This window comes from Equus asinus, chromosome 5 (assembly GCF_041296235.1).
Source record: "Equus asinus isolate D_3611 breed Donkey chromosome 5, EquAss-T2T_v2, whole genome shotgun sequence".
NCBI classification, from domain to species: Eukaryota; Metazoa; Chordata; class Mammalia; order Perissodactyla; family Equidae; genus Equus; species Equus asinus.
In genome coordinates, this window is record NC_091794.1 from 36,653,738 (window position 1) to 36,680,907 (window position 27,170).

At 39.1% G+C, this 27,170-nt stretch overlaps 1 protein-coding gene across 2 annotated transcripts in view; it reads left to right on the top strand.

Moving 5' to 3' along the window:
* Positions 1-27,170, top strand: part of EHHADH (enoyl-CoA hydratase and 3-hydroxyacyl CoA dehydrogenase) — a 50,285-nt gene that overhangs the window by 15,156 nt on the left and 7,959 nt on the right. For both annotated transcript variants that reach the window (XM_014846141.3, XM_044771237.2), the window contains 3 exons: positions 5,112-5,223; positions 13,911-14,015; positions 24,259-24,600. In XM_014846141.3, the coding sequence (XP_014701627.1) occupies positions 5,112-5,223; positions 13,911-14,015; positions 24,259-24,600 (559 nt within the window). The remainder of the gene's footprint in view (positions 1-5,111; positions 5,224-13,910; positions 14,016-24,258; positions 24,601-27,170) is intronic.

A 27,170-nucleotide genomic window follows, 5' to 3' on the forward strand; every position in this document is an offset into this window, starting at 1 on the left:
TCAAACGACACCTAACAGAACTAGAAAAAGAAGAACAAACAAAGCCCAGAGTCAGTAGAAGGAGGGAAATAATAAAAATAAGAGCAGAAATAAACGATATTGAAACAAAAAAGACAATAGAAAGGATCAATGAAACAAAGAGTTGGTTCTTCGAAAGAATTAACAAAATTGACAAACCCCTAGCCAGACTCACCAAGAAAAGAAGAGAGAAATCGCAAATTAATAAAATCAGGAATGACAGAGGAGAAATCACAACAGATACCAATGAAATACAAGAGATCATAAGAGAATACTATGAAAAACTATATGCCAACAAATTGAACAACCTGGAAGAAATGGACAAATTCCTAGACTCCTACAATCTCCCCAAACTGAATCAGGAAGAAATGGAGAATCTGAATAGACCAATCACAAGTAAGGAAATAGAAACGGTAATCAAAAACCTCCCCAAAAACAAGAGTCCAGGACCAGACGGCTTCTCTGGAGAATTCTACCAAACATTCAAAGAAGACTTAATACCTATTCTCCTCAAACTGTTCCAGAAAATTGAGAAAGATGGAGAACTCCCTAACACATTCTATGAAGCCAACATCACTCTGATCCCCAAACCTGACAAGGACAACACAAAGAAGGAGAACTACAGGCCGATATCACTGATGAACATAGATGCAAAAATCCTCAACAAAATTTTGGCAAACCGATTACAGCAATACATCAAAAAGATTATACACCATGATCAAGTGGGATTTATACCAGGGACACAGGGATGGTTCAACATCCGCAAGTCAATCAACGTGATACACTACATCAACAAAATGAAAAACAAAAACCACATGATCATCTCAATAGATGCAGAGAAAGCATTCGACAAGATCCAACACCCATTTATGATAAAAACCCTCAGTAAAATGGGTATAGAAGGAAAGTACCTCAACATAATAAAGGCCATATATGATAGACCCACAGCCAACATCATACTCAATGGACAAAAGCTGAAAGCCATCCCTCTGAGGACAGGAACAAGACAAGGGTGCCCACTTTCACCACTCCTATTCAACATAGTACTGGAGGTGCTGGCCAGAGCAGTTCGGCAGGAAAAAGAAATAAAAGGAATCCAAATAGGTAACGAAGAAGTAAAACTCTCGTTGTTTGCAGACGACATGATCCTATACATAGAAAACCCCAAAGAATCCACAGAAAAACTATTAGAAATAATCAACAACTACAGCAAAGTAGCAGGGTATAAAATTAACGTGCATAAATCAGTAGCATTTCTATACACTAACAATAAACTAACAGAAAAAGAACTCAAGAACTCTATCCCATTCACAATCGCAACGAAAAGAATAAAATACCTTGGGATAAACTTAACCAAGGAAGTGAAGGATCTATACAATGAAAACTACAAGACTTTCTTGAAAGAAATAGGCGATGACATAAAGAGATGGAAAAACATTCCTTGCACATGGATTGGAAGAATAAACATAGTTAAAATGTCCATACTACCTAAAGCAATATACAGATTCAATGCTATCCCAATCAGAATCCCAAGAGCATTCTTCACAGAAATTGAACAAACAATCCTAAAATTCATATGGGGGAACAAAAGACCGCGAATTGCTAAAGCAATCCTGAGCAAGAAAAACAAAGCCGGCGGAATCACAATCCCCGATTTCAAAACATACTACAAAGCTACAGTGATCAAAACAGCATGGTACTGGTACAAAAACAGGTCCACAGATCAATGGAACAGAATTGAAAGCCCAGAGATAAAACCACACATCTATGGACAGCTAATCTTCGACAAAGGAGCAGAGGGCCTACAATGGAGAAAAGAAAGTCTCTTCAACAAATGGTGCTGGGAAAACTGGACAGCCACATGCAAAAGATTGAAAATTGACCATTCTTTTTCACCACACACCAAAATAAACTCAAAATGGATCAAAGACCTAAAGATTAGGCCTGAGACAATAAGTCTTTTGGAAGAGAATATAGGCAGTACACTCTTTGACATCAGTTTCAAAAGAATCTTTTCGGACACTGTAACTCCTCAGTTGAGGGAAACAATAGAAAGAATAAACAAATGGGACTTCATCAGACTAAAGAGCTTCTTCAAGGCAAGGGAAAACAGAATTGAAACAAAAAAACAGCTCACTAATTGGGAAAAAATATTTACAAGCCACTTATCCGACAAAGGGTTAATCTCCATAATATACAAAGAACTCACACTGCTTAACAACAAAAAAACAAACAACCCGATCAAAAAATGGGCAGAGGACATGAACAGACATTTCTCAAAAGAAGATATGAATATGGCCAATAGACACATGAAAAGATGTTCATCATCGCTAATCATCAGGGAAATGCAAATCAAAACTACACTAAGATATCACCTTACCCCCGTTAGATTGGCAAAAACATCCAAAACCAAGAATGACAAATGTTGGAGAGGTTGTGGAGAAAGAGGAACCCTCATACACTGTTGGTGGGAATGCAAACTGGTACAGCCACTATGGAAAACAGTATGGAGATTTCTCAAAAAGTTAAAAATAGAAATACCCTATGACCCAGCCATCCCATTACTGGGTATCTATCCTAAGAACCTGATATCAGATATCTCAAGAGTCCGTTGCACCCCTATGTTCATCGCAGCATTATTTACAATAGCCAAGACGTGGAACCAGCCTACATGCCCAGAAACTGATGATTGGATAAAGAAGATGTGGTATATATACACAATGGAATACTACTCAGCCAAAAAAAAAGACGAAATTGGCCCATTCACAACAACGTGGATGGACCTCGAGGGCATTATGTTAAGCGAAATAAGTCAGTCAGAGAAAGACGAACTCTATATGACTCCACTCATAGGTGGAAATTAGTATATTGAGAAGGAGATCTGATCGGTGGTTACCAGGGAAAAGGGGGGGTGGGGGGAGGGTACGGAGGGGGAAGTGGTGTACCCGCAACATGACTAACAAAAATGTACAACTGAAATCTCACAAGGTTGTAATCTATCATAACATTAATAAAAAAAAAATATATAGTTAATAGAAAATGAAAAAAAAATATTATTGTAAATATTCTTTAAAAATATCATTTTAAATGGCTGCATAATTTTCTGTCTTATAAATATACCATAATAATTTTAACCATTTCCCTATTTAGTTTTAATTTTTATACAAGCTTATAAATAAAGACATATATCGTAAGCGCTCCTTTTTTTGTGTCCCTCTTACCATGACCTTTTGCACACTGAGTGCAGATTTAAATTACAAGTAATAATAAGTCTGGAGGTGGGGATGAACAGTGGTGGAAAATATGGTGATTGACTGTTAGGAAATCCTCCTGTGAGAAAGGCTCAAATATTCCAGGTATTTTGGAGCTGTTGGTGTCACAGTCTGGGTAAATGGCAATCTGTATTTAAGTACCATCCTCTTCCCATCCACATACCTGTAAAATGACTTAACAGAGCTTTAGACACTTTTAAATGGCCAGGAGAGGCGCGCGATAAAGGACTTAAGCTCACCCTCTTGTCTAGACTGAGGTTGCTGTCTGACTTTCCTTTTTTTTTTTGAGGAAGATTAGCCCTGAGCTAACTACTGCCAATCCTCCTCTTTTTGCTGAGGAAGACTGGCCTTGAGCTAACATTCCATGCCCATCTTCCTCTACTTTATATGTGGGACGCCTACCACAGCATGGCTTTTTGCCAAGCAATGCCATGTCCGCACCTGGGATCCAAACCAGTGAACACCGAGCCACCAAGAAGCAGAATGTGCGAACTTAACCGCTGAGCCACTGGGCCAGCCCCATTCTTTTTTTTTTTTTTATAGCAGCTTTATTGAGGTATAAATCATATACCATACATTTCACTCATTTAAAGTGTACAACCCAATGGTATATTAGTATATTTACAGAGTCATGTAACCATTACTACAGTTGATTTTAGGAGACTTTATCATCCCAAAATGAAACTTCGTACCCTTTAGGAATAATCCTCCATCTCTCCTCTCCCCTAATCCTAGGCAACCACTCTCTGTCTCTATGGATTTGCCTATTCTGGCCATTTCATTTAAATGGAATCATACAATATTTTATCTTTTATGACTGGCTTCTTTCACTTAGCATAATGTTTTCAAGGTTCACCATTCACCCATGTTTTAGAATGTATCAGTACTTTTTTTCTATAGCTGAATGATGTTCCCTTGTATGGATATACCACATTTTATTTATCCAGTCATCGGTTGATGGACATTTGGGTTGTTTTTCCTTTCTTAGCTTTTGTGAACAATGACACTATGAAAATTTGTGCACAAGTTTTGTTGTGGGCCTGTGTTTTCATTTCTCTTGGTTGTATACCCAGGAGTGGAATTGCTGGGTCATATAGTAACTCTATGTTTAACCTTTGAGGAATTGCCAAATTGTTTTCCAAAGTGGCTCCACCATTTTACATTCCCACTAACAATGTTTGAGGGTTTTGTATTTTCCACATCCTCTCTAACATTTGTTATTGTCTGTCTTTTTTATCATAGCCACCCTAGTGGATGTGAAGTGGTATCTTGTTATGGTTTTAATTTGCATTTCCCTGATGGCTAATGATATTGATTATCTTTTCATATGCTTTTTTGGCCATTTGTATCTCTTTGCAGAAATATCTATTCAGATCCTTTGCCATTTTTTATTGGATTATTTGTCTTTTTATTATTGAGTTATAAAAATTCTTTGTATATTCTAGATATACAATTAGCAAATATTCTCTTCCATTTTATGGGTTGTCTTTTTACTTTCTTGGCTGCCTGGCTCTTTCAGGGTTCTGTAAAGCTGTTCCTGGACACTCTTATTTTTGTTGGCTGAGACAGGTCATAATAGAGTCAGAGAAAAAATATGTAAGAAGCTAGAGATGTGTTTCAACCTGAAGACTTAGGGACAGCACGGCTTTGTTTGAGTTGTTAATTAAAGGAGAGGGTCGGCGCTAATTAGCCTGATGGAAACTGTTACTAAATTCCATAAAACAATGTTTTTGAGAGTGTGGGAAATCCAGGGGAATGCTTGCCTTGACTCTGAACATATCATCTCATTTTAATGACCTTTATACCTTCAACCTTTGATAGGCTCAAGTGGGCTTACCGGAAGTCTCACTGGGACTCCTTCCCGGTGGTAGAGGAACCCAGCTTCTCCCCAGACTCATTGGAGTTCCCGCTGCACTTGACTTAATTACCTCAGGTCAGTACAAACCCTGCCAACAGCTGTCTAGATCAGTGTGAGGAACTGGACTAGATTTAGAAAAATCCTGGTTTGACTACTCCTTACGCATGGAATCTTCAGAGGATACTTTAACTTCTTTGACTTTCAATTTTCTCAGCTGTAACATGGAAAGAATACCTTCTCCGAGAGCTTCCCAAACGTTCCCAGGAAGATCAAATATGAGTGCTGTCTGAATGAAAGTGTATACAAAGCACAAATCACATTTAGGATTTTATTATAGTTCACATGTCTATTCATAGACACTGGTCTTCGCATAGAATGCATTATATTCAGATCCAATTTAGAAATTGTGATATAAACAAGAATTAAAACCAGAATTTCCGAGGAACGTTTTCAAGTTTTAGTGTGGAAATATTTTTCATTTCCAATGTATTAAGATATTAGCTACAAATAGAAGTTGTTCTGTTTCAATAGGGAATGTGAACAGGAGAACGATAGATAACATTTAGAGGCCCTGAATTTGCCAAATGCTGTAAGATGACATATAAAGAGATTTCCAGTTGGTAAGATTGGAAGAAAGAACATATTACAACTATTTACTCCAAACAGGTATAAATAATTATGAGACCTTGGATCAGTCACCTTACCTTTCGTGCCTTAATTTCCTCATAAATGTGGATAATAATAGTACCTACCAGATGCTTGTACAGTGTGGTAAAGTTAATAAGTGGATACATACAATATGCTCAGAACAGTCCCAAACATGGTAATAACTCCATAAGCGTTAGCTATGTAGTATTATTCCCATATCTGTCTTCTTTGTAAAGAGGAAGATTGAGTAAAAATAAGATGAAGATCTTGGTAACAGAATATATCCTGAAGAATGAACAATAAAAAGAGCACAAGCTTTAGAATCAAATACCTGAGTTTGAATCCCAGCTCTGCCACATTTAAACAATATGCCTGGTGCAAGTTAATTTTTGTTTATTCATCCGGCAACTATTGTTAATCTTCTCTCATATGCTGGGCCCTGTTCTAGGCATTGGGCTCATAGCCGTGAGCCAAACCCACAAAATACCCTGCCTTCATGGAGATTATATGGAGAAAACAACAGTGACAATAATCATCACTGTCATATTTCATCAGTTCAAAAATGCACAGTTTTTTCCACATCTTTGAAATCAGGATGCCTCTTATATTTATTGTGAGTCATGGTTTGATTGATTGCCAGTGTTTTTTCTTTCATAGTTTCTGTGAGTTGGGAATTTGGGAGGAGCTCAATTGAGTTCTAGCTCAGGGTTTCTCATGAGGTTGCAGTCAAGATATCACCTGAGACGATAGTCATCTGAAAATTTGAGTGAGGCTGAAGGATCTACTTCTAAAATGGCTGACTTACATGGATGGCTAGTGGTACTGACTGGTGGCGGGAGGATTCATTACCTGTCCACAAGGACCTCCCCCTAGAGCTGCTTCACTGTCTTCACAACATGGTGGCTGGCTTCTTCTAGAGTGATCCAAGAGACAGCAAGGCAAAAGCTGCAATATCTTTTATGACCTAGCTTTGGAATCACACACCATCTTTCTGAACTATCCTATTGATGATACAGGTCTTCCCTATTCAACGTGGGAGGGGGCTTGAACTAAGAAGCTAAACCCGCTGGAGGTTGCTTTGGAGACCACCTACGACAACTGTATACTCACACATACGCCTCCCTATTATATAAGTAATATGTATAGTAGGTTAAATGGAGATCGGTGCTAAGAAGAAAACACAAATCAGAAGGGGGAGTATAAAGTGGTAGGGATGAGGGTGGGTACTATGTTAGGTAGGGTAGCCAGGAACGGCTTTCCTACAAAATAACATTTGAGTAAAGACCTGAAGGAGGTGAGGAATCTTATTATGCCAATATCTGGAGGAAGATATTCTACACAGAGAAAATAGCAAATGCCAAGCCCTGAGGCAGGGGCAAACTTGGAAGGTTCGAAGAAAAGCAAGAAGGTCAATGTAGCTGGAGTGAAGTGAGTAAGAGAAAACGGAGTAGGGGATGAAGTCACATCACATAGGGCCTTGAAGATTATAGAAAGAACTTTGGCTTTTCTTCTGAATGAGGTAGAAAGGCATTGGAATATTTTGAGCAGAGGAGTAACATGCTGTCACTTAAGTTTTTTAAAAGATCACTCTGGCTGTTGAAAATATATTAATTAGAGGTAAGGGAAGAAATAGAAAGACTAGTTAGGAGGCTGCTATATAATAATTCAAGGGAGAGATGAGGGGAGCTTGGACCTGAGTGTTAGCAATGTAATTGGTAAGACATGGTCAAATTCTGGGTTTGTTTTGGAGGTAGAGCCAATAGGATTTTGTGACAGATCAGATGTGAAAGAAGGAGGAGAGTGAAGGATGATTCTAATGGCTTGAGCAGCTGGCAGGATGGTGCTATTACTGAGATGGGGAATCTCTGCTGGTAGAACAGGTTGTAGGGAGGGACCAAAAGAGCTCAGTTTTGGATGTGTTAATGATACTGAGCAATGGGCTCGCTCTGCTCACTGCGATCTGAGCCAATTAATCACAACGAGTTAGAGATCAAGAAAGGAAGTTTAATTAGATTAGTCGGCTAATTGGAAAATGGGTGACTAACATCTCAAAAGCTCATTTTCAAGGATCAGAATCTTGAGGCAGTTATATAGGGAAAATAGGCAGTAAGGAGGGAGTTTCCTTCAAGTATGATGGACTCCAGGGTCTTTTATTGTTCTATTTTATTGTTTTATTCTTCTGTTAGCTGTCATGGATACCTTGTAGGCGTGTTTCCTGCCTGTGGTCAGCCTGTTTCTGGAGAGAAACTCATAGAACAAGGTTTTAATTTATCAAGCTATTCGGGAGTACGTACTTAAATGGAAGCAATAAATCAGGAGAGTGTGTGAATTTTTTAGAGTACGTGCAGAGCAGTGACTAGTCACACAGAGGAAGGGCAGGGGCTATTTAGCAAAACACGATGGCCTCACTTTTGCTCACTTACATTAAGTTTGAGAGGCCTATCAGACATCCAAGTGGAGATATCAAGTAGACAGTTGGATAGACTGGCCTGGAGTTAGGGAGAGAGGTCTTCTGAACTCCTCTCAGTCTCCATTTTCTCATCAGTAAAACAACCGCATAGTTGTTTTAAGGAATAATGAAATTACATGACAAGCTTCTGTCATATAGAAGACATTTTATAAATGGTAACTGGTAATGACCCCCCAAAGATGTCCCTGTTTTAATCTCCAGAACCTGTGAATATGTTACCTTAAATTCAAAAGGGACTTTGCAGATATGGTTAAATTAAGGATCTTAAAATGGGAGATTATTCTGGATTTTCCAGGTGGGCCCAATTTATCACAAGGGTCCTTAGAAGAGGGAGGCAAGAGGTCAGAAAGGAGAGAAGATACTACGTGGCTGGCTTTGAAGAGGAAAAGGCCACAAGCCAAGAAATATAGGCAGCCCCTAGAGGCTGGAGAAGCCAAGGAAACAGATTCTCTCTTAGAGCCTCTAGAAGGAAGAATTCTACTGACCCATTTTAGACTTCTGACCTCTTAAACTAAGATAGTAAATGTGTGTTGTTTTGAGCTACTGTGTTTGTGGTAATTTGTCACAGCAGCCATAGGAAACTAATACAGTAACTATCCATAATGATGATATTAAGAATCTTGCATTGTGGTTTGGAAAAAAATATTTCCTGAGAAAGGATGCTAACAAAAATTGTTACTGAAAGTTGAAGATTCTCTGTTGATGTGAATGAGGAAAAAACACCAACGTTGTAGGAACTATCCCCATAGGAAATTAATAGGTAAATAGATTTAGATTAAATTAACAAGCAAATAGCTAACCTTTATTGATCGTCTGAAATCCGTAAGAGAGGAAATTATGGAGAGTGGAGTGATGACAACACCAACCACTGCTTCTCCACAATTCCCTTAAAGTGCTACCTGAAAATGACTGAATCTTTCCCAGTAACCACAAAAGATATGCTTGAGCACGTTGCAGTTCATTCCCTGATGTAGTCTGTGTAATCAAGGGACAAGAACCACAGTCCCCTGCTGCTCCTTCTGCTTGTATTTTCTAGGCCCTGTCCTCTTTGTTCACTGAACAGCACAGAATGTTTCTGCTCTATTCTTGCAGAGCTTTGTCCCAGCCCTGATGGGATTCTTTATGATCATTCATGGGGCAGGAATGCCCTCGGGCTCTAGACTTTGGTGAGATGCCTCGTACCACCCAGAAGGCTGGGGGAGAAGTTGGGGGTCCCTCTTTATCCTGCCTGCCTTTCACATTTAGGTCCAGGTGGGTTTTCTCTATGTTAGTCGAACAAGATGTTGAGGGTGAGTTTTAGTACCCAGGGCTCCCAGGCAGCAATAATAAATATTTACCAAGTATCATTCCATGACCAAAATAAACAAACAAACAAAAATCTTAAAACTAAACCCAAGGGGCCAGCCCGGTGATGCAGCGGTTAAGGTTGCATGTTCCACTTCTTGGCGGCCCAGGGTTCGCCGGTTCACATCCCGGGTGCGGACATGGCACCGTTTGGCAAGCCATGCTGTGGCAGGTGTCCCACATATAAAGTAGAGGAAGATGGGCATGGATGTTAGCTCAGGGCCAGCCTTCCTCAGCAAAAAGAGGAGGATTGGCAGCAGTTAGCTCAGGGCTAATCTTCCTTAAAAAAAAAATTAAACTAAACCCAAAACCTAAAATCTGTGAAAATATTCTGTGATATAAGAAAAATGAAACATAAATATGAGTCTGCTGAAACAGATTAAAGAAAACAGAAATTTTAGAAAACTCACATTAAATTAGAAAAGAAAATCTTTTACGTATTTTTAAAATAAGAATACCCTGTTTAAAATCAAAACATTAGCCAAATCCTTTCTTTTTGAAGCAACAAAAAGATGGCATGCTAGAAGAGAAAACTGAATCAGTAACATGGAGGATAAATGGAGACGTATTTATAGAATTCAGGAGAATTTAACAAAAAGATACATAAAATGTAAACGAAGGCAGCAGAGGTGGAAAGTATATAATAGAGGTCTCTGCTGTGAGTAATAAGAGCTCCCAAAGCATGAAGCCGAAAGGTGAGAAGCAATAACCAAAGGAGAAAATAGAACAAACTCTTCAGATATGAAACAGAATCAGATTATATTTGAGCAAGCATACTATTTTCCTGGAAGAACTCGTGAGGAGATATCAATGCTCTGATGTATTTTGGTAAAGATTTTAAACTTTCAGGAAATAGAATGCTACAAGCTTCCAAAGGATAAAAACAAAACACAACTAAAGGTTACTTTCGAAATAACTAAAATCACTTCAGTCACAAATAAATTCTAAATGTATGGAAAGTTCATATAGAAGGATGCTATACAGTCTTTAAAATGATAGTCTAAATCAGGAGTTCTTAAACTGTGGTCCAGGTATTCCTGGGTGTGCCTAAGATCACTATAGGGGGAGTCAATGAAGTCAGAACTATTTTCATAAAATGGCATATTACTTGCCTTTTCCACTCATTCTCTCACAAGTGTACAGTGTAATTTTCTAGAGGTTATTGTATGCCATGTGATACCAGAACAGACCGAGTGCAGAAGCAGATATGAGAATCAGCTATCTTCTATTACTTGACATGAAAGAAATTTGCAAAAATATAAAACAATGATACTCATCTCTAAATTTTTAAAATTTTGAAAATATAGTTATTTTACATAAAAATGTATTTATGCTAACATGTAATAGGTTTATCATTGTTATCTTAAAGTGATTTAATAAAGAAAAATTTTTAAAGTTCTCAGTCTTAATTTATAATACAGTAAATATTGATAGGAATAATCCACATAAACAAAAGCTTTTTAGAGTCTTCCATAATTTTTAAGAGTGCAAAGAGTTCCTAAGATTAAAAAGTTTAAGAACTGTTAATTAAATTCACATTTTTGACACAGAAACTGCAATACAAAACTGTGTATACATGATCCAAATTAGAAAATAATCTGAGTCTATGTGCATAAAAAATGCTTTTTTTTTCTTTTGGGGAGCGTGTTATAAATCCTATAAAGTAAGAAAAGGTAGTTAGAAAAACTAAAAGTAAGTTAACTTTCTTGTCTTCAATAAATAAAGTTAGCAATTGATTTAATTTACAATGATATGATAAGTACTCTTAAGAAGGTGAGCTGTTTTAAGTATCTAATGCAGAATTCATAAGAGGATGCTTACAATCCAACATACTACGTACAGAAATTCAAAGCACATGAGACAGTTCATTCTGCAAAAGATAAAATAGAAAGGAAGCAAAGAAGCATAAAACACAGGGGGAAATTATAATTGTGTGAAATGAGTCTGTAAATTCTGAGGTTTGCAAGAATTAAAGCATGTGGGGAAATACTGCGACATTTTGTGTCCCTGTTTTCAGCATTAAGTCTGAAAGGCAGAAGCATCTTGGGAGAAATCAGGAAGAAATCTGGCTTCTTTGACAAAAAGAAATGAAGTGAACTAGGATTGGCCTTTTCCAAAGCACTGCTGCTTATAGAAATATCACTATTTTTAACATGATGAAGAGAAGAGGTAAAAACAGTAAGAATATGATGGATTTTGATTTGCATAGAAAAGGTCACAGTCAATTAGGAGAAAGCTAACATTAGAATCATACACCTATCTTTTTAAGTAGTCTGTATAATTTTAGGGGGACTTTAAAATGACGTCTAGAAAGGGTTCCATGTAGAAAAATTTTTCTAAAGGTTGGAAAAGGAGCCATGAAGAAAATTGGAAAAAAATTGAGATTACTCAGCTTGGAGAAGAAGAGAAAGCTCAGCTTCATTTGCCCCCGGGGTCTCTAGGCATGGCTCTTATTAGAATCTGTTGGACAGTGGTTGTCGTCTACACTGAGGGCAGCACAAGAAAAAACAAATTTAAGTCTCAGCCTGAGGATTTGGCTTGGATGTACAGAGCCGTGTCTTTAGGTCCTTGAAACAGAATAAAAGTACCCGGCATCTCGTTGACTCTGTAAGAACACTAGTGGTACTCTTCCACTTTTGTGAAATCCAGGCCAGAAGAAATCATTACAGCTGAAGGAATTTTCAGTTCATCCTGTGGGTAGCTCACGGTTCTTGCTCAGTTGCCCCAAAGATCTTTTTAGTACTCAGGTTTCCATCTTCCATTTTGTGTCCATTTGGTCCCCTAACCTGGGGAGGGTGATTCACTCACCCCTCACCCGTGATTTTATACACAGGAGACTTGACCTCTGAAGCCCCTCACCCACTCCCCACCGTCCTCACCCTGGGAGGAGATCTGGAAGCCTATTTTCAAAGGCACTTCCAGAAAACTGCCCAAATATTGCTGTTACAGAGTGACCCCTGCCAAAAAATCATTGAGCTGCTATCTGACCAAGAAAACTCATTTGTAGCTCTCTGAAGCACTAATAAGAACCAGGGGTGGAGGGTTTGTCTCAGAGATGGCATCTACCAACACAGTCCGTAAAAGCAGTGAAGACTGTGAAATTGTTGCCGCAAAGACTTGATTTAATGATCGCTTTTCAGAAGGCAAGATGGTACTGGCAAGGAAGCAAGTAATGTATTGTTGTCTCCTTCTGTCTGACCCTGTGGTAAAGGATGCTTATATCCCTTAACCCCCTACTTCAGAATATGCAGACCAAATTACATATTTATACCTGGTGAAGAACTCAGGAGTGATGCTCATCAAATGTCTGTAACCCCCTAGAGCTGCCGTTCTATACTGGAGGCCTCCAGTGCCGCCACTGGACGCTAGATCCTCCTGGCAGCACTACTGGACACTAGATGCTTCTGGCGCCGCCACCACCAGACACGAGATGTCTCCACCTGTGAAAGGAGATTTGAGCTGTTGCTGCTGCCTAGTGTCACGACTCCAGGCTAAAAACTCTCAATAGAGCACTCTGTTTGCCAAGCTTGGGGTCACGGGCCACGCCGTAGCTGCCACAGGTCTGCAGGAACAATTGTCTGATCATCTCTGCTTCTTTTTTAGCTTCTGTAGTAGGAGGCAGGGCTCCAAAGCACATGCAATAGCGATTCCACAAACTAGGGAGGGGTTGACATACTGGGTAGCCAAAAAATGGTAGAAATACGCCCTGTTTGTCCTGTGTAATTTTGGTTACAACTTACGTAATGTCAACTTAATCACTAATTTTCTCCCTGTCTACTCAACTATATTTATGTTTGAGGACTTTCTTTTTTTTTTTTTTTGGTAATCAATGATAGCCTCTGGTAAATGTTCTTATAAGACAGATATTACTGCTACTGTTACCACCTCTATTACTATTATCAAAACCCAATCATCTCTTATATTTATATAGAGATTTATAATGTATAAAGTGCTTCTATAGAGATTTATAGAATATAAAGAAAATGTATTATTCTCACTTGATACTCAGAATTACTAAGGTAAGCATAATTATTGCTACTTACCATTGAGGAAATTGTGGTCCTGGTGCAGTTGCTCATCGTCACACAAACAGTAAAAGGTAGGGCTGGAGCGTGCATCCACGTTTTCCGGTTACCTCTGCAGTGATCTTTTTACTGCAACAGTCAGTGTGGTGCTGATTTATTTTGTTCAATAATAGGTGTTTATATCCAGGACAGATAATCTTCCCTACTAGAGAGAGTAATCCTTTTGCTTTAATCTCACATCCTTCCTTGACTTGTTTTGTTTTGTTTTGTTTCAGGAAGACGTATTTTGGCAGATGAAGCACTCAAGCTGGGTATTCTAGATGAAATTGTGAACTCAGACCCGGTTGAAGAAGCAATCAAATTAGCCCAGAGAGTTTCCGGTAAGAAGATAATAAAAACAGCACAAGATTGGAAAAGCTAAATGTCTGTTTTAATAAGGAACTCCTGAAATGGTTTATGGTACATCCATGCGATGGAATATGATACACCTTTAAAATGTATGAGAAACTCTATGCATTGATATGTATGAATGCCACGATATCTTATTAAGTGAAAGAGCATCACTGTGTAGAGCGGTTTACTATTTGTGTAATAAGAAAGGGGGGATGGGAGCGAATGTTTATATGGGGAGAATGTATATACATAGCTATTTGTCTATGTATAAGGCATTTCTGTAAGGAGCCGTGAGAAATGGTTACTGGTTGCCTCTGGGTGTGGGGCTGGTCAGCCAAGGAAGCAGTTGGAAGGAAGTTTTTATTGTGTACTCTTCGTTACCTTATGTATTTTCTATTAAGAAGTATAATTAAAATGAAAACAAACAAGCAAACAAACATTTCAGCAAGTAGAAGCTAGGCTCTATAATTTACCACAATAAAGCCGTTGTTCTGTTTCGGTGAGCTATGTTTTTCACTGGTTTCTCACTGCATTGATTCGTGACATTTTTTTAAGAGTTCTTTGGAATGGTACTCCTGGAGTTTTTCTTTCCTTTTCTTTTCTTTTTTAAACTGATCCTTTTCACTTTATGGAGATTGGCAGCAAGATGGAGAGGGTTAAAGAGTGTCCGAAAAAATAATTGAGAGGAGTGACAGGGTGCAGGTAGAGCAGAGTGCCCATCTCCACGTGGTGGTAGGCAATGGCTCAGTGTCATTCAAAGGCATTCTTTTGAAATAGTCATTCTTTTGTTGATCCTGGCAGGGACCAAGCACTTCCCTGAAATAATCTTACTTTTTGTGGCTCTAGCCGGTTACTGTTTCAGTGCAATGTTAAAAGCTTCAACTGGAGAGGCCAGGGATATGGGGAGAAAACCCTGGTGGCTTGTAAAGAGAATCAGCAAGCCTTTGCCCAAATGGGAATGAGTTTCCTGCTATGGTTCTCTGCCTTGCATACCATCTTCATCATGTTTTCATCACTGGTTTCGTGGTGCCTCCTGGGAGGGCTTGTTGTTAGAAGACACTTGGTTGGTAGACAGCAAAGGCTGTTTTTATTTGGAGGTCCCTAAGAGATCTTCTTGCTTTGGGGCTTAAGATAGACCCATATCTATCATTTATACCCATGGTTCTAGTTTGTAAAGAACTCAGTTTCAACAGAAAGTTCTTTTCCTTAACTGATTTCCCTAGATTTGTATTTGAGAGTTAAGTTACTAAAAGAGGTACATGAGGATCATGGTCTAATACATTTATAAAATGGTCTGTTTTAATTTTCAAAATTTATTTAACTTTTAAAATAAATTTTAAAGTTTTAAATATTTATTTTTTTAATTTATGAAAGCTATAAAATGGTCTATTCACTCTCAGCGACATTTCACAGTTTGTCCACTTGGTGGCATCCAAATATTGGGGAGAAGTCATCTGCTTTAAAACTTGGAAATTCACCTGTTAACAGTAAAGAAAGGGTTCCAGACTTTGGACAATTATGTATAACTATTTTAAATTATAATCATGAAGCCTATGTATAAATATGTAAAATTGTGTATAAAAATGTCTGAAATATAAATTTACATATATTCTATAATCATAGCTACATAGAGTATGTATGAATACAGCCAAAATTTTAAAGGAAATATGCAAATATAAAAAGAAGTTAGATTTTTCCCCAAAACTTTATAAATGATCTTTGCTTTTGTTTTGATTTTTTCCAGCTTTATTGAGGTATAATTTACACACAATAAAATTCACTCATTTTAAGTGTAGAGTTTGATAAATTTTTGTAATTGTTTACAGTTGTGTAACTACTGTCACAATCAAGATATAGTTCTGTCACCCTAAACAGTATTTTCACGCCTCTTTCCAGTAGATTCCCTCTCTTGCCCCTTGGTCACAATCACTGACTCACTTTCTCTTACTATAGTTTTGTTTTTTTAAAGTTTCATATAGATGGAATCACACATATAGTACGTAGTCTTTCGTGTTTGACTTCTTTCACTTAGCATTATGTTTTTGAGATTCATCCATGTTGTTTCATGTATTAATATTTCATTCTTTTTTATTATTGAATAGTACTCCATAGTATGGTTATACCCCAATTTGTTTATCCATTTCCCAGTCGATGAACATTTAGGTTGTTTCCACTTTGGGCCTACATAGATCTTTGTAGACATATTTCCCCTTACCTAAGAGTAGTATTGCTGGGTCATATAGTATGTGTAGGTGTAATTCTTAAGTGATTTTTAAACGATGATTAATGAAAAACCATCAGTGATTTGAAAGACACTAATTTTTGCCAAGCAAATTGGAAAAGATAGAAAAATAATATGGTGAGATTGAGCTCTTATTACACTGCTTCCAGTACATCCTCTCTGAGGACAGCTGGGCAATTATGTCTGGAGGCTTATTCATACCTTTTGACTTAGTATTTCGATTTTTAGGAATTTCTCATACAGAAACAATCACAGAAGTACACAAAGATTTGTGTACAGTGACACACACTGAAGCTTTATTTATCGTTGTAAAATATTAGAAACAACTCAAATATCTAATTTTAGGAGATTCGTTACATAAAAGATGATAGATCTCAATGAAGCAACCCCATTCAGTCACTAAAATTTCCTTTTTTAAGGGAAGTTGAAGAACCTGGAAAAATGCTTACATGTAATATTCACTTGAAAACAACCAGATAGGAAATTGCACAAATGTGCGTGTGTGCATGTGCCTGTGTGTGTCTTCAGATATATATTTGCATAAGGGAAAAAACTGTAAGGAGATATAGCAAACTTTTAACAGTGGTTGTATTTGGGTGGTAGGTAATGAAGACTCTTGATTTTTTTTTTTTAAAGATTTTTTTTATTTTTTTCCTTTTTCTCCCCAAAGCCCCCTGGTACATAGTTGTGCATTCTTTGTTGTGGGTCCTTTTAGTTGTGGCATGTGGGACGCTGCCTCAGCGTGGTTTGATGAGCAGTGCCATGTCCACACCCAGGATACGAACCAACAAGACACTGGGCCGCCTGCAGCGGAGCGCGCGAACTTAACCACTCGGCCACGGGGCCAGCCCCCTCTTGATTTTTTAAAAAATGTTTCTCTTTTCCTAATATCTGAGTCATTACATTTGCCCAAAGGAAAAATGGGTGCCTGGCCAGTGTGAAGGGGTACCATCTGGTAGAGAAATGGGCTCAGGACTGGAAGTCAGGAGATCTGGATTATAGTCTTAACCTTAGCTATATGGACCTTAACAAAGCAGCTTTTGGGGCTTTATTTTCTTCATCAATAATAGGAAAAGCTTCAACAAAATTAGTTGGTGTCAAACCCTGTCCTGAGACCCTACAGGCTTCAGAGGTGGACCTTTGGTTTTTGGTCCTTGCTACGACCTGAGCAGCTCTGCTGTGTCTCTTGGGATTTAGGGCTTAGAATCCCCTGGAAAACTCGGAGACTTTTACTATTTTTTTTGTTTGCTTTTTTTTAATGAGTTCTACTCTTCAGAATCCTATGATTTCTTGGTGCTGCTTTGTAATAGATAAATGCTTGAGATACAAGGTAGAGAAATAGGGCAGGTCAACCAAGAACTAGCTCAGAGACCCCACCTACATTTGCATTTATTATCTTACAAAAGGCATAGTTTAGGTAGGCTTATTTATTTTGCCTTTCATTTTCATTTGAGGTCTTGTGCTTTTCCTTTCTTTTTATGTTTCCCGTTTTCCTCTTCATTTTCTTTCATTGTTTGCTTTTATTTTTTTTAATTTTTTTTTTTTAAAGATTGGCACCTGGGCTAACAACTGTTGCCAATCTTCCTTGTTTTTTTTTTTTTTAAGGATTGGCACCTGGGCTAACAACTGTTGCCAATCTTTTTTTTTTTTCCTGCTTTATCTTCCCAAACCCCCTCTGTACACAATTGTATATCTTAGTTGCAGGTCCTTCTAGTTGTGGGATGTGGGATGCCGCCTCAACGTGGCCTGACGAGCGGTGCCATGTCCGCCCCCGGGATCCGAACCCTGGGCCGCTGTAGCGGAGCGCGCGAACTTAACCACTCGGCCACCGAAGCTGGCCCCCATTGTTTGCTTTTAAATTTAGCTATTAGTATGTGGTTATTTGGCAGAAAAAAATGGATGGATTGATTTGAAGGACAGGTTCCACAAAAAGCTATTATAAAAATTTATATTTGCATTTTTATAATATATATTTATTATAAAATATATTTACATAATATTAAAATATATTAATATTAAATACACATACATTTTCAAATCTATGGTTATGTGAAGCTAGTACAATTGTCTTGATCTAGAGCAATGGTTCTTAAAGTTTACTGTGCATCAGAATCACTTGGAACATCTGTTAAAACATAGATTGTAGGACGCCACTCATTACTTTCTGATTCAGTACTTCTGGGGTGGGGCCCAAGAATTTGCATCTTTAACAAGTTCCTAGGTGATGCTGATACTGTGTTCTGGGGACCACACTTTGAGAACTGCTGACGTACAGAGAACAAGGGTAAGAATAGAGATAACTTTTCCTAATTTTGAGCTTTTACACCTGGCATGCAAACACTACCTGCAATTTTAAAGATATTAGTAAATCAGTAATGAAAGGCAGGGTTAAAAAACATACATATATGGTTGCACACCTTGTGAATATTCTAAAAACCAATGAATTGTAAATTTTAAAATGGTGACTTTCATGGTATGTGAATTATATCTCAATTTTTAAAATATATGTAAAATATTTGTTTCCCTTTCCCATTTGTAAAAATATTCCATTAATTCAGCCTATTTCCACCCCTCTGCCTACCTCCACCTTCACTGCTGAAATGTTTACTTAAAAAAAAAATAACAGGGGCCTGCCTGGAGGCGCAGTGGTTAAGTTCGCACGTTCCACTTTGGCGGCCCAGGGTTCGCTGGTTTGGATTCCCGGTGCGGACATGGCACCGCTTGGCAAGCCATGCTGTGGCAGGCATCCCACATATAAAGTATAGGAAGATGGGCACGGATGTTAGCTCAGGGCCAGTCTTCCTCAAAAAAAGGGGAGGATTGGCGGTGGATGTTAGCTCAGGACTAGTCTTCCTCAAAAAAAAAAGGGAAAAATTAAGAACACTTAGTTTCCACATCCAATAGGAAAGGAGTAAAGGAAGGGAATTTCCAGTGGTCAGTGTTGCAATCGGTGGTTTTGGAACCAATTACGGGTGGGAGGGGATTGTAGGAGGTTAGCATGTATCTAAAAATGGGATTGGGGAAGTAGCAGCAAAATTTCTCTACAAATTTAACACGCATCCTGGAGAGTTGACTGTGAAAGTTAATTAGCTTCATGCATCTTAATGCTCTTGTTATATGATGCCTCTTAGACTACTGCAGTGCAATAGATTTAGCAGAGCAATTCAGAATTACTTGGCCAAACCAGATTGCTTTGGCTAAACTAAGGAGAGGAGGGTCCTGGAAAATGCTATTTATTCATAAGCTCTTGCATTTGGCCAGCAGCCTGCTTGTTCCCAAACTGAGCAAGAACTCCTTGTTCCCACGTGCATATTTCCAGCATAAAGCTTGAAGTACATGCTATTATTCAAAGATGAGCACAGGGGACACACAACTGGGAGCCTCAACTCAGGAGGCTCTGTTTTTGTCCAAGTTAATGGACATGGTCCCGTTCCTGTGACTGTGCTGGGCTGTGTTAGCCATTTTTAGCAATTCTAATTCTGCCTGAAGACCTTGATCTATTTGTTCATTTGGATTTTCTGGCTTAAAAAAAATCTTAGTGGTTTCATCTGTCTTTCTCTTCGTTTTATCTTTTGCTCTTTGTAATTTATTTTTACTCCCTGTGAACATTTATATAAACATCTTTCCCGAGAGCAGAGTGACCCTGCCTGACAAAGGAGCTGAGCGAGTGTCTACACTGAGCTTCCTTTCTACATCCTTCCCAGGTTCTGTGGGTGACCTCCCACGAGCCTAGAAAGGCGCACTTGTTCTGTCTGTCCTCTGCAGAGCTTCTGTGACAGACACAGCTTACCGTGGATTAGAATTCGAGAAGACAGGGTCCTTTAGGTCTCAGGAAACCGTTTCTGTAAACTGCACGTTGTGTCTCTCTCTATCCCAGGCAGAGAAAATCTCTTCCTGTCAGTGTACCAGAAAGGAAAGGGGGAAAATAATTACCTCCTTTTCTTCCTTTAGGAGCATGATTCACTTTTTTAAATCAAAACTTGAATATTCTTCTGCTTTAGAAAACCTCAAAGAATTAAGGAAAAAATGTGAATACGTCAAGGAAAGAATTCAATTATAAGCATATTTGAATCACTAATTAGTTCCTCCCCTCCCTGTTTTCCTGGGCAGCAAATGCTGATGCTGACCTGCCCACACTTGCCTCTCTTATTATGTAGGGACAGCTGAGTGACTTGAAAACTACCAAGTGTATAAGAAATACACTTTGAAAACACCGTACTTGTAGACCCAAAGGGGAAATTCTGAATATATTTTGTAGTAATAAAACGAAGTTGTAAGATAATAGCAGCCTTCAGTTACAGCTACAGCAAGAAAGGGGTAAGCAATTGAGAAGGGAAAAACCACCTACGATTGTGCTCTGATCCAAAACTCGCCAGGGGATGTGTTTACCTTGGCGCTGGGCTGGGTAACTCCCAGAATGCGCATCTGCAGGCTGAGATGTCCTGAGTATCACCAGGATAACAGGATTATGCTGATCAGCAATAATTACTGTACACTATTAAGCAAGCTTTGCTTTTTTTCCCTTCTCTTCCTTTTTTTTTTTTCTTTCTCTTCTCTTTTCAAACCCTGGGCCAGGGCAAAGTTGCCAGGAGCTACAGCTGTGCTTGATACAGTGGCTGACATAATGCTCTGCTCTTGGACCTCCCAGAGGCTATACCTCAGCATCAACTGTTGAATTTGTTAAAAATACTCGTGCCCAGGCCCCATGCTTAAAGGTTCTTAACTGAGTCCATGGTGGGGCATGGGTGTCTGAACTTTTTAATCTCCTCGGTTAACTCTGATATGTGCTATGGTGATGAGAATCAGCCCCTGTCATGGTGGGAATGGTGGTAGTGTCACAGGGACAGAGATCCAGCTGTAAGATATCCTAGACCTGTCTGTGTCCTGTCCCCACCTGGCATAGATTGCACAGCCTGCTGTTTATGCCACAGCATTGGCAGCTCGGCCCCCCTTCCTCATCCAATATGTCATGAATCAAACTGCTGTGAGTAGTCATACACACATTTTCTGTGTACATGTGTTTTCATTTCTCTTGGGTAGATTCCTAGGAGTGAAATTGCTGGGTTGAACAATAAGTTTATCTTTTTATCTTTTTAAGAAACTGCCAAACTGTTTCCCAAAGTGAATGTACTATTTTACATTTTTATAAGCAACATATGAGGGTTCCAGGTACTCCGCATCATCACCAACATTTAGTATTGGTGACTTTTTGGTTATAGTCATTCTAGTGGGTCTGTATTCGTTATCTATAGCTACATACCAAATTACCCCCAAACTTCGCTTTTTTAATTTATTTCTTAATCAAACATTTATTATCTTACTGTTTCTGTGGGTCAGGAATCTAGGCGTGGTTAGCTAGGTCCTCTGGTTTAGGATTTCGCATAAGGCTACACTGAAGGTATGGCCTCAGTTCCTTGCTGGCTGTTGGCTGGAGGCCTCTTTCAATTCTTTGCCACGTGGGCTTCACCAAAGGGAAGCTCACATGGCAGCTCATTTCCATCAGAGGGGGCAAGACCGAAGCCAGAGTATTCTCATAACTTAATTCAGAAATGGCATCCCGTCACTTAGAAGCTGCCTACCACGTTCATTGTGGTTTTAATACATTTCACTAATGACTCATGACGTTGAACATCTTTTCACATGTTTATTAGCCATTCTAATGAAATATTCTGGTGAAATATCCACTCAAGTTTTTGCCCATTTAAAAATTGGGTTGAGAGGAAGATGGGTATGGATGTTAGCTCAGGGCTAGTCTTGCTCAGCAAAAAGAAGAGGATTGGCAGCAGTTAGCTCAGGGCTAATCTTCCTCAAAAAAAATTGGGTTGTTTGAGGGTTCCTCTTTCTCCACAACCTCATACACTGTTGGTGGGAATGCAAACTGGTACAGCCACTATGGAAAACAGTATGGAGATTTCTCAAAAAGTTAAAAATAGAAATACCCTATGACCCAGCCATCCCATTACTGGGTATCTATCCTAAGAACCTGATATCAGATATCTCAAGAGTCCGTTGCACCCCTATGTTCATCGCAGCATTATTTACAATAGCCAAGACGTGGAACCAGCCTACATGCCCAGAAACTGATGATTGGATAAAGAAGATGTGGTATATATACACAATGGAATACTACTCAGCCAAGAAAAAAGACGAAATTGGCCCATTCACAACAACGTGGATGGACCTCGAGGGCATTATGTTAAGCGAAATAAGTCAGTCAGAGAAAGACGAACTCTATATGACTCCACTCATAGGTGGAAATTAGTATATTGAGAAGGAGATCTGATCGGTGGTTACCAGGGAAAAGGGGGGGTGGGGGGAGGGTACGGAGGGGGAAGTGGTGTACCCGCAACATGACTAACAAAAATGTACAACTGAAATCTCACAAGGTTGTAATCTATCATAACATTAATAAAAAAAAAAAATTGGGTTGTTTGCCTTGTTATTCTTGAATCATAAGAGTTCTTTATATACTCTGGATACAAATACTTTATTGGATATTTGATTTGCAAATTGTATTCATTTTCTATTGCTTTGATAACAAATGACCGCAAGCTTAGCAGTTTAAACCACACAAATTTATTATCTTACATATCCCTAGGTCATAAGTCTGGTAGGGGTCTAACTGGACTAAAATCCAGGTGTCAGAAGCTGCCCTCCTTTCAGGAAAATCCCTTTCCTGCTCACTCGGGCTCTTGGCAGAATTCAGTACTTTGCCTTGCAGGACCAAGGTCCTCATGTTCTTGCTGGTTGTAAACCAAGGGTTGTTCTAGCTTCTAGAGGCCACTGAATTCCTTGGTTCTTGGCCCCCTTCCTCTGTCTTCAAAGCTACATTGTCAGCAACAGGTCGAATCTTTCCCATGTTGTATCTCTCTGACCCTTCTCATCAGATCTCTCTTTCAGCACAGCCAGGAAAGGCTCTCCTCTTTTAAAGACGCATGTGATTAGATTGGGCCCACCTGGAAAATATAGGGTACTCTCCATATCTCAAGGTCTCTAACTTTAATCATATCTGTATAGTCCCTTTGCCATGTAAGGTAATATACTCAGAGGTTCTGGGGATTAGGAAGTGGACATTTGGTGGTGGGAGTGTGGGGATGGGGGGCAGTATTATTCTGCCTACCATACAAATATTTTCTCCCAGTCTATGGCTTATCATTCATTTTCTTAATGGTGTTCTTTGAAGTACAAAAGTCTTTAATTTTGATGATGTCCAATTTATTGCTTTTTTTCTTTCGTGGATCAAGCTAAGAGTACTTTGCCTAACACAAGTTCACAAAGATTTTTCCTCTTTTTTTCTAGAAATTTTTATAATTTTAGCTCTTCAGTTTAGATTTGTGATCCATTTTGAGTTAATTTTTATATGTGGTGCTAGGTAATGATCTAAATTCACTTTTTTTGTATGTGGATATCTAGTTGTCTCAGCACCATTTGTTGAAAAGAACTTTCTTTTTTCTCATTGAATTGTTTTGGCACCTGTGTTGAAAATCAATTGGCCATAATTATAAGGATTTATTTATTTATTCTCAATTGTCTTCCATTGATTTGTGTGTCTATCCTTGTTTGAATATCACACTCTCTTCTTTTCTATGTATTCTTAAGTTTTTGTTACTGTTAGGAACAAAGTTAAGATTATTTTGAATCTAAAATATTATTAACTCAGAACTGTTTTCCTTAAACTCACTGACAGATTAATATTTGCTCTATTATAACATTGTCTTGGCCTTGGAATAGAAGAAAAATGCAACTTTTATGCCTGAATTAGGTAACTTGAAACTGCTTTGAATCTATTAAATTCTATCTTATGAGACTAAGGTACAAAGATGTTAGGGATTTTGGTATTAGTGTTACATTAAATATCTTGATGAATAGTATTTTATTTTGTACTTTGAATTTGAACAGGTTATTGTTACTATTATTATTATATAGTCATATTCTCTTTGTATAAGTAACATTTCCAAAGATCTTATTTTCTTCTTTGTTGCTTTCAGATCAACCTCTGGAATCCCGTAGACGCTACAACAAGCCAGTTCAGAGCTTGCCCAACATGGACACCATTTTCAGTGAAGCCCTCTTGAAGATGCGGAAGCAGTACCCTGGGTGTCTTTCTCAGGAGACTTGTGTCCGTGTGGTCCAGGCTGCCGTCCAGTATCCCTATGAAGTGGGCATTAAGAAGGAAGAGGAGCTATTTATGTACCTTTTGGAATCAGGGCAGGCCAGAGCCCTGCAATATGCTTTCTTGGCTGAGAGGAATGCACGTAAGTGGTCAACTCCGTCTGGAGCATCCTGGAAAACAGCATCACCACAGCCCATCTCCTCAGCTGGCGTTGTCGGTAAGAACATGGGGTAGTTGTCATTCTCCAAATTTGCACATATAAAGTGCTACCATTTGCTTAGGGCCACCAGGTGCTAGGCCTTCTGCTAATCATATTACTTGTCTTAGCTGACTTAACTTTCATCCCAGCCCTTGAACTATCTTCATTTTACATGTGAGGCCTAGAGACACTAACCTTCTCAACAATGAACTAAATACAAGTGGTGTGAGGGTCCGATGCCGGGTCCGTCTGACTCCAGACTCTGGGCAATTTTTACGCATCCCTACCTCTTCCCTGTATGAATCTCTCACTCCTGGGTTTCCCAACAATGATTCTTATTTGTACCACCTTTCAAAGTGTGACCTGTCACTCTTGTAGCTAGGTATTCGGAATGAAAGCTCTGTCTTTCTGTCCTTGGATCCATTCACTTCTCCTGGTTCAAAACCACTGTCCTCAAATCCATGTGAACCTTGAGACGGTGGTTTCCCTACTTTTCCCCTCTGGAATTTTCCCAAACAAAATTTCCTTAGAAGCTAGCTGTCTGATTGGCTTCTTGGGGCCACTTTCCTAAGCTTCACGTGCTTTAGTCTTGGCCCAAGAATGGTCTTTGGTGGACTGTAAACCTCCTGAAATGGTAAGCAAAATCTTATATGTATCAGCTTATGTACAGTCTTCATCGGGGAGGAAATCCATAGTTTATGAAAAGCATCAACTTTCTTAACCCTCACCGGCTCTCTAGCACCAACCCACTTGGAGGCAAAGAGCCCCTTCTAATCTTCTCAGTCTGTTGGTTGTCTTGGTCAAGTTTGGGTGTAAAATAGTATGTCTTTAATATGAAGACACTGTGCTCCTTCTAGCACTGACTCTGTTTACTTGTGGTTTTTTAAGGAGGTGGATAAATAGTATGACAAAGAACAACGAGAGTTCCCTTTTTTATGCGTTTTCAGCAACACCAGTATTTGTTTCTAGTTGTGTCCTTACCCGTTTCTTCTTCCCTACATTCCTTCAAGCCAAGAATAATTAATCCACAATAGCAGCAAAAGTGAAGTTTATCAGTATTATGTTTGTCAACCACTATTTGAGAGTTTCCCTGTTTTCTTGTTGTGAACCTTTTAAAAAGACTTCAGGTTTGTCTGGCATGGAATGTTTAAAAAGTTTGAAGGGTTTTTGTGTTAAAGTATATCCCACATTGTTTTGAAAAATATTTGAAAAAACATTTAAAATATGCAGAAGACAATGTGGATAAAACTAAAGAGAGAGAGTTTGGTCATCTTCGCCTTCTTCATGTTTATCCCCATAGCGCTCTGCACTTGATCTTTGTGACACAGTCTCCCACTGCGCCCTGTGCCCTCTAGGAGGTTCCCACAGCCTCACCTGCTTCACTGATGACTCCCTCCTCGCTCCTGCCTGAAATCTGGCTTACCCTGGCCACCCGCATCTCCTGAAGCCCTCTCAAGAGAATGCTACTGCTTCTCCCACACTCCATGGGCCTCAGTGTCACTTCCCAGTTCCTCTCTCAGCCCATTGTTCCTTTCAGGACACTCTCCTTTGCGATCCTGCCATCCATCTTATCACTCTATCCCTCCTCATTACTATCATTGCTCCCCCTCATTTTGCTGAAAATTTCGGTATCTGGCTTTCAGTTACCCACTTTGGCCCAAACCCTACTGCCATCTTGATTGTCTTCCTTGTCTGTATGGACAATTAATCGGCCCCTGTAACTCCCCGGTTCCTTTGCCTCCTCAAATCTAGTGACATTGGCCTCACTTCACTTCCATGACCCACAGTTATGGCTTCAGCATAGGTCTTGTCTTCACCCTGAACGTTTCTCCACCTCTAACATTTGAAATCTCCCCTTTTTACCACAGCCTTGTATCTTTCCATGTCTCTTAGTCGGTTATTCCAACTACATCCATTACTTGATCAGCTCCCCTTATCTTTAGTTTCTTCTCTATTCAACTTTAATTTCCAGAGTCATCACTTCAGCCACTCTCTTGCCGATGTCCTCGACCTCCGTGATTCTTTGCACTTCTGTGTTCCTTGGCAAAACCCCAACCCTGATGATCCCAGATGTACACTTCCATGAGCCAGTTCCCAGGTTTCTCAGCTCACATTGGTGCCACTGCAAGTTCATGTTCTCCTACCTCGCCTGGGCTCTCAGCGCCATCAGCAGGGGAGAAGAATACAGTTGACCCCAAAACTGCAGAACCAGTAGTTAAAGCATCCCTTATTCTTTCTTTACTTCTCTCAATAGAAGAGGTTTCTGACCAAGTTTAATTCCATGGCAGTTAAAGGCAGTAATTGGTAGGGGAGCAGGTTGACCCAGTCTGTATATATTTAATGAGAAAAAATTAAGAAATTAAATTTAATACAAATATAATATATACCTATGAAAACATAATAATCAACAGTGAAAGCTTGGTCCTTCAGCCCTTTGTCTGACAGTTTTGAATGTGTTGAGACCACAAGGTTGTGAGAAGAGAAGTAAGGAGCTAAGAACTTTTTTTTTTTTGGTGAGGAAAGTTGGCCCTGAGCTAACACCTGTTGCCAATCTTCCTCTTTTTGCTGAGGAAGATTGTCACTGAGCT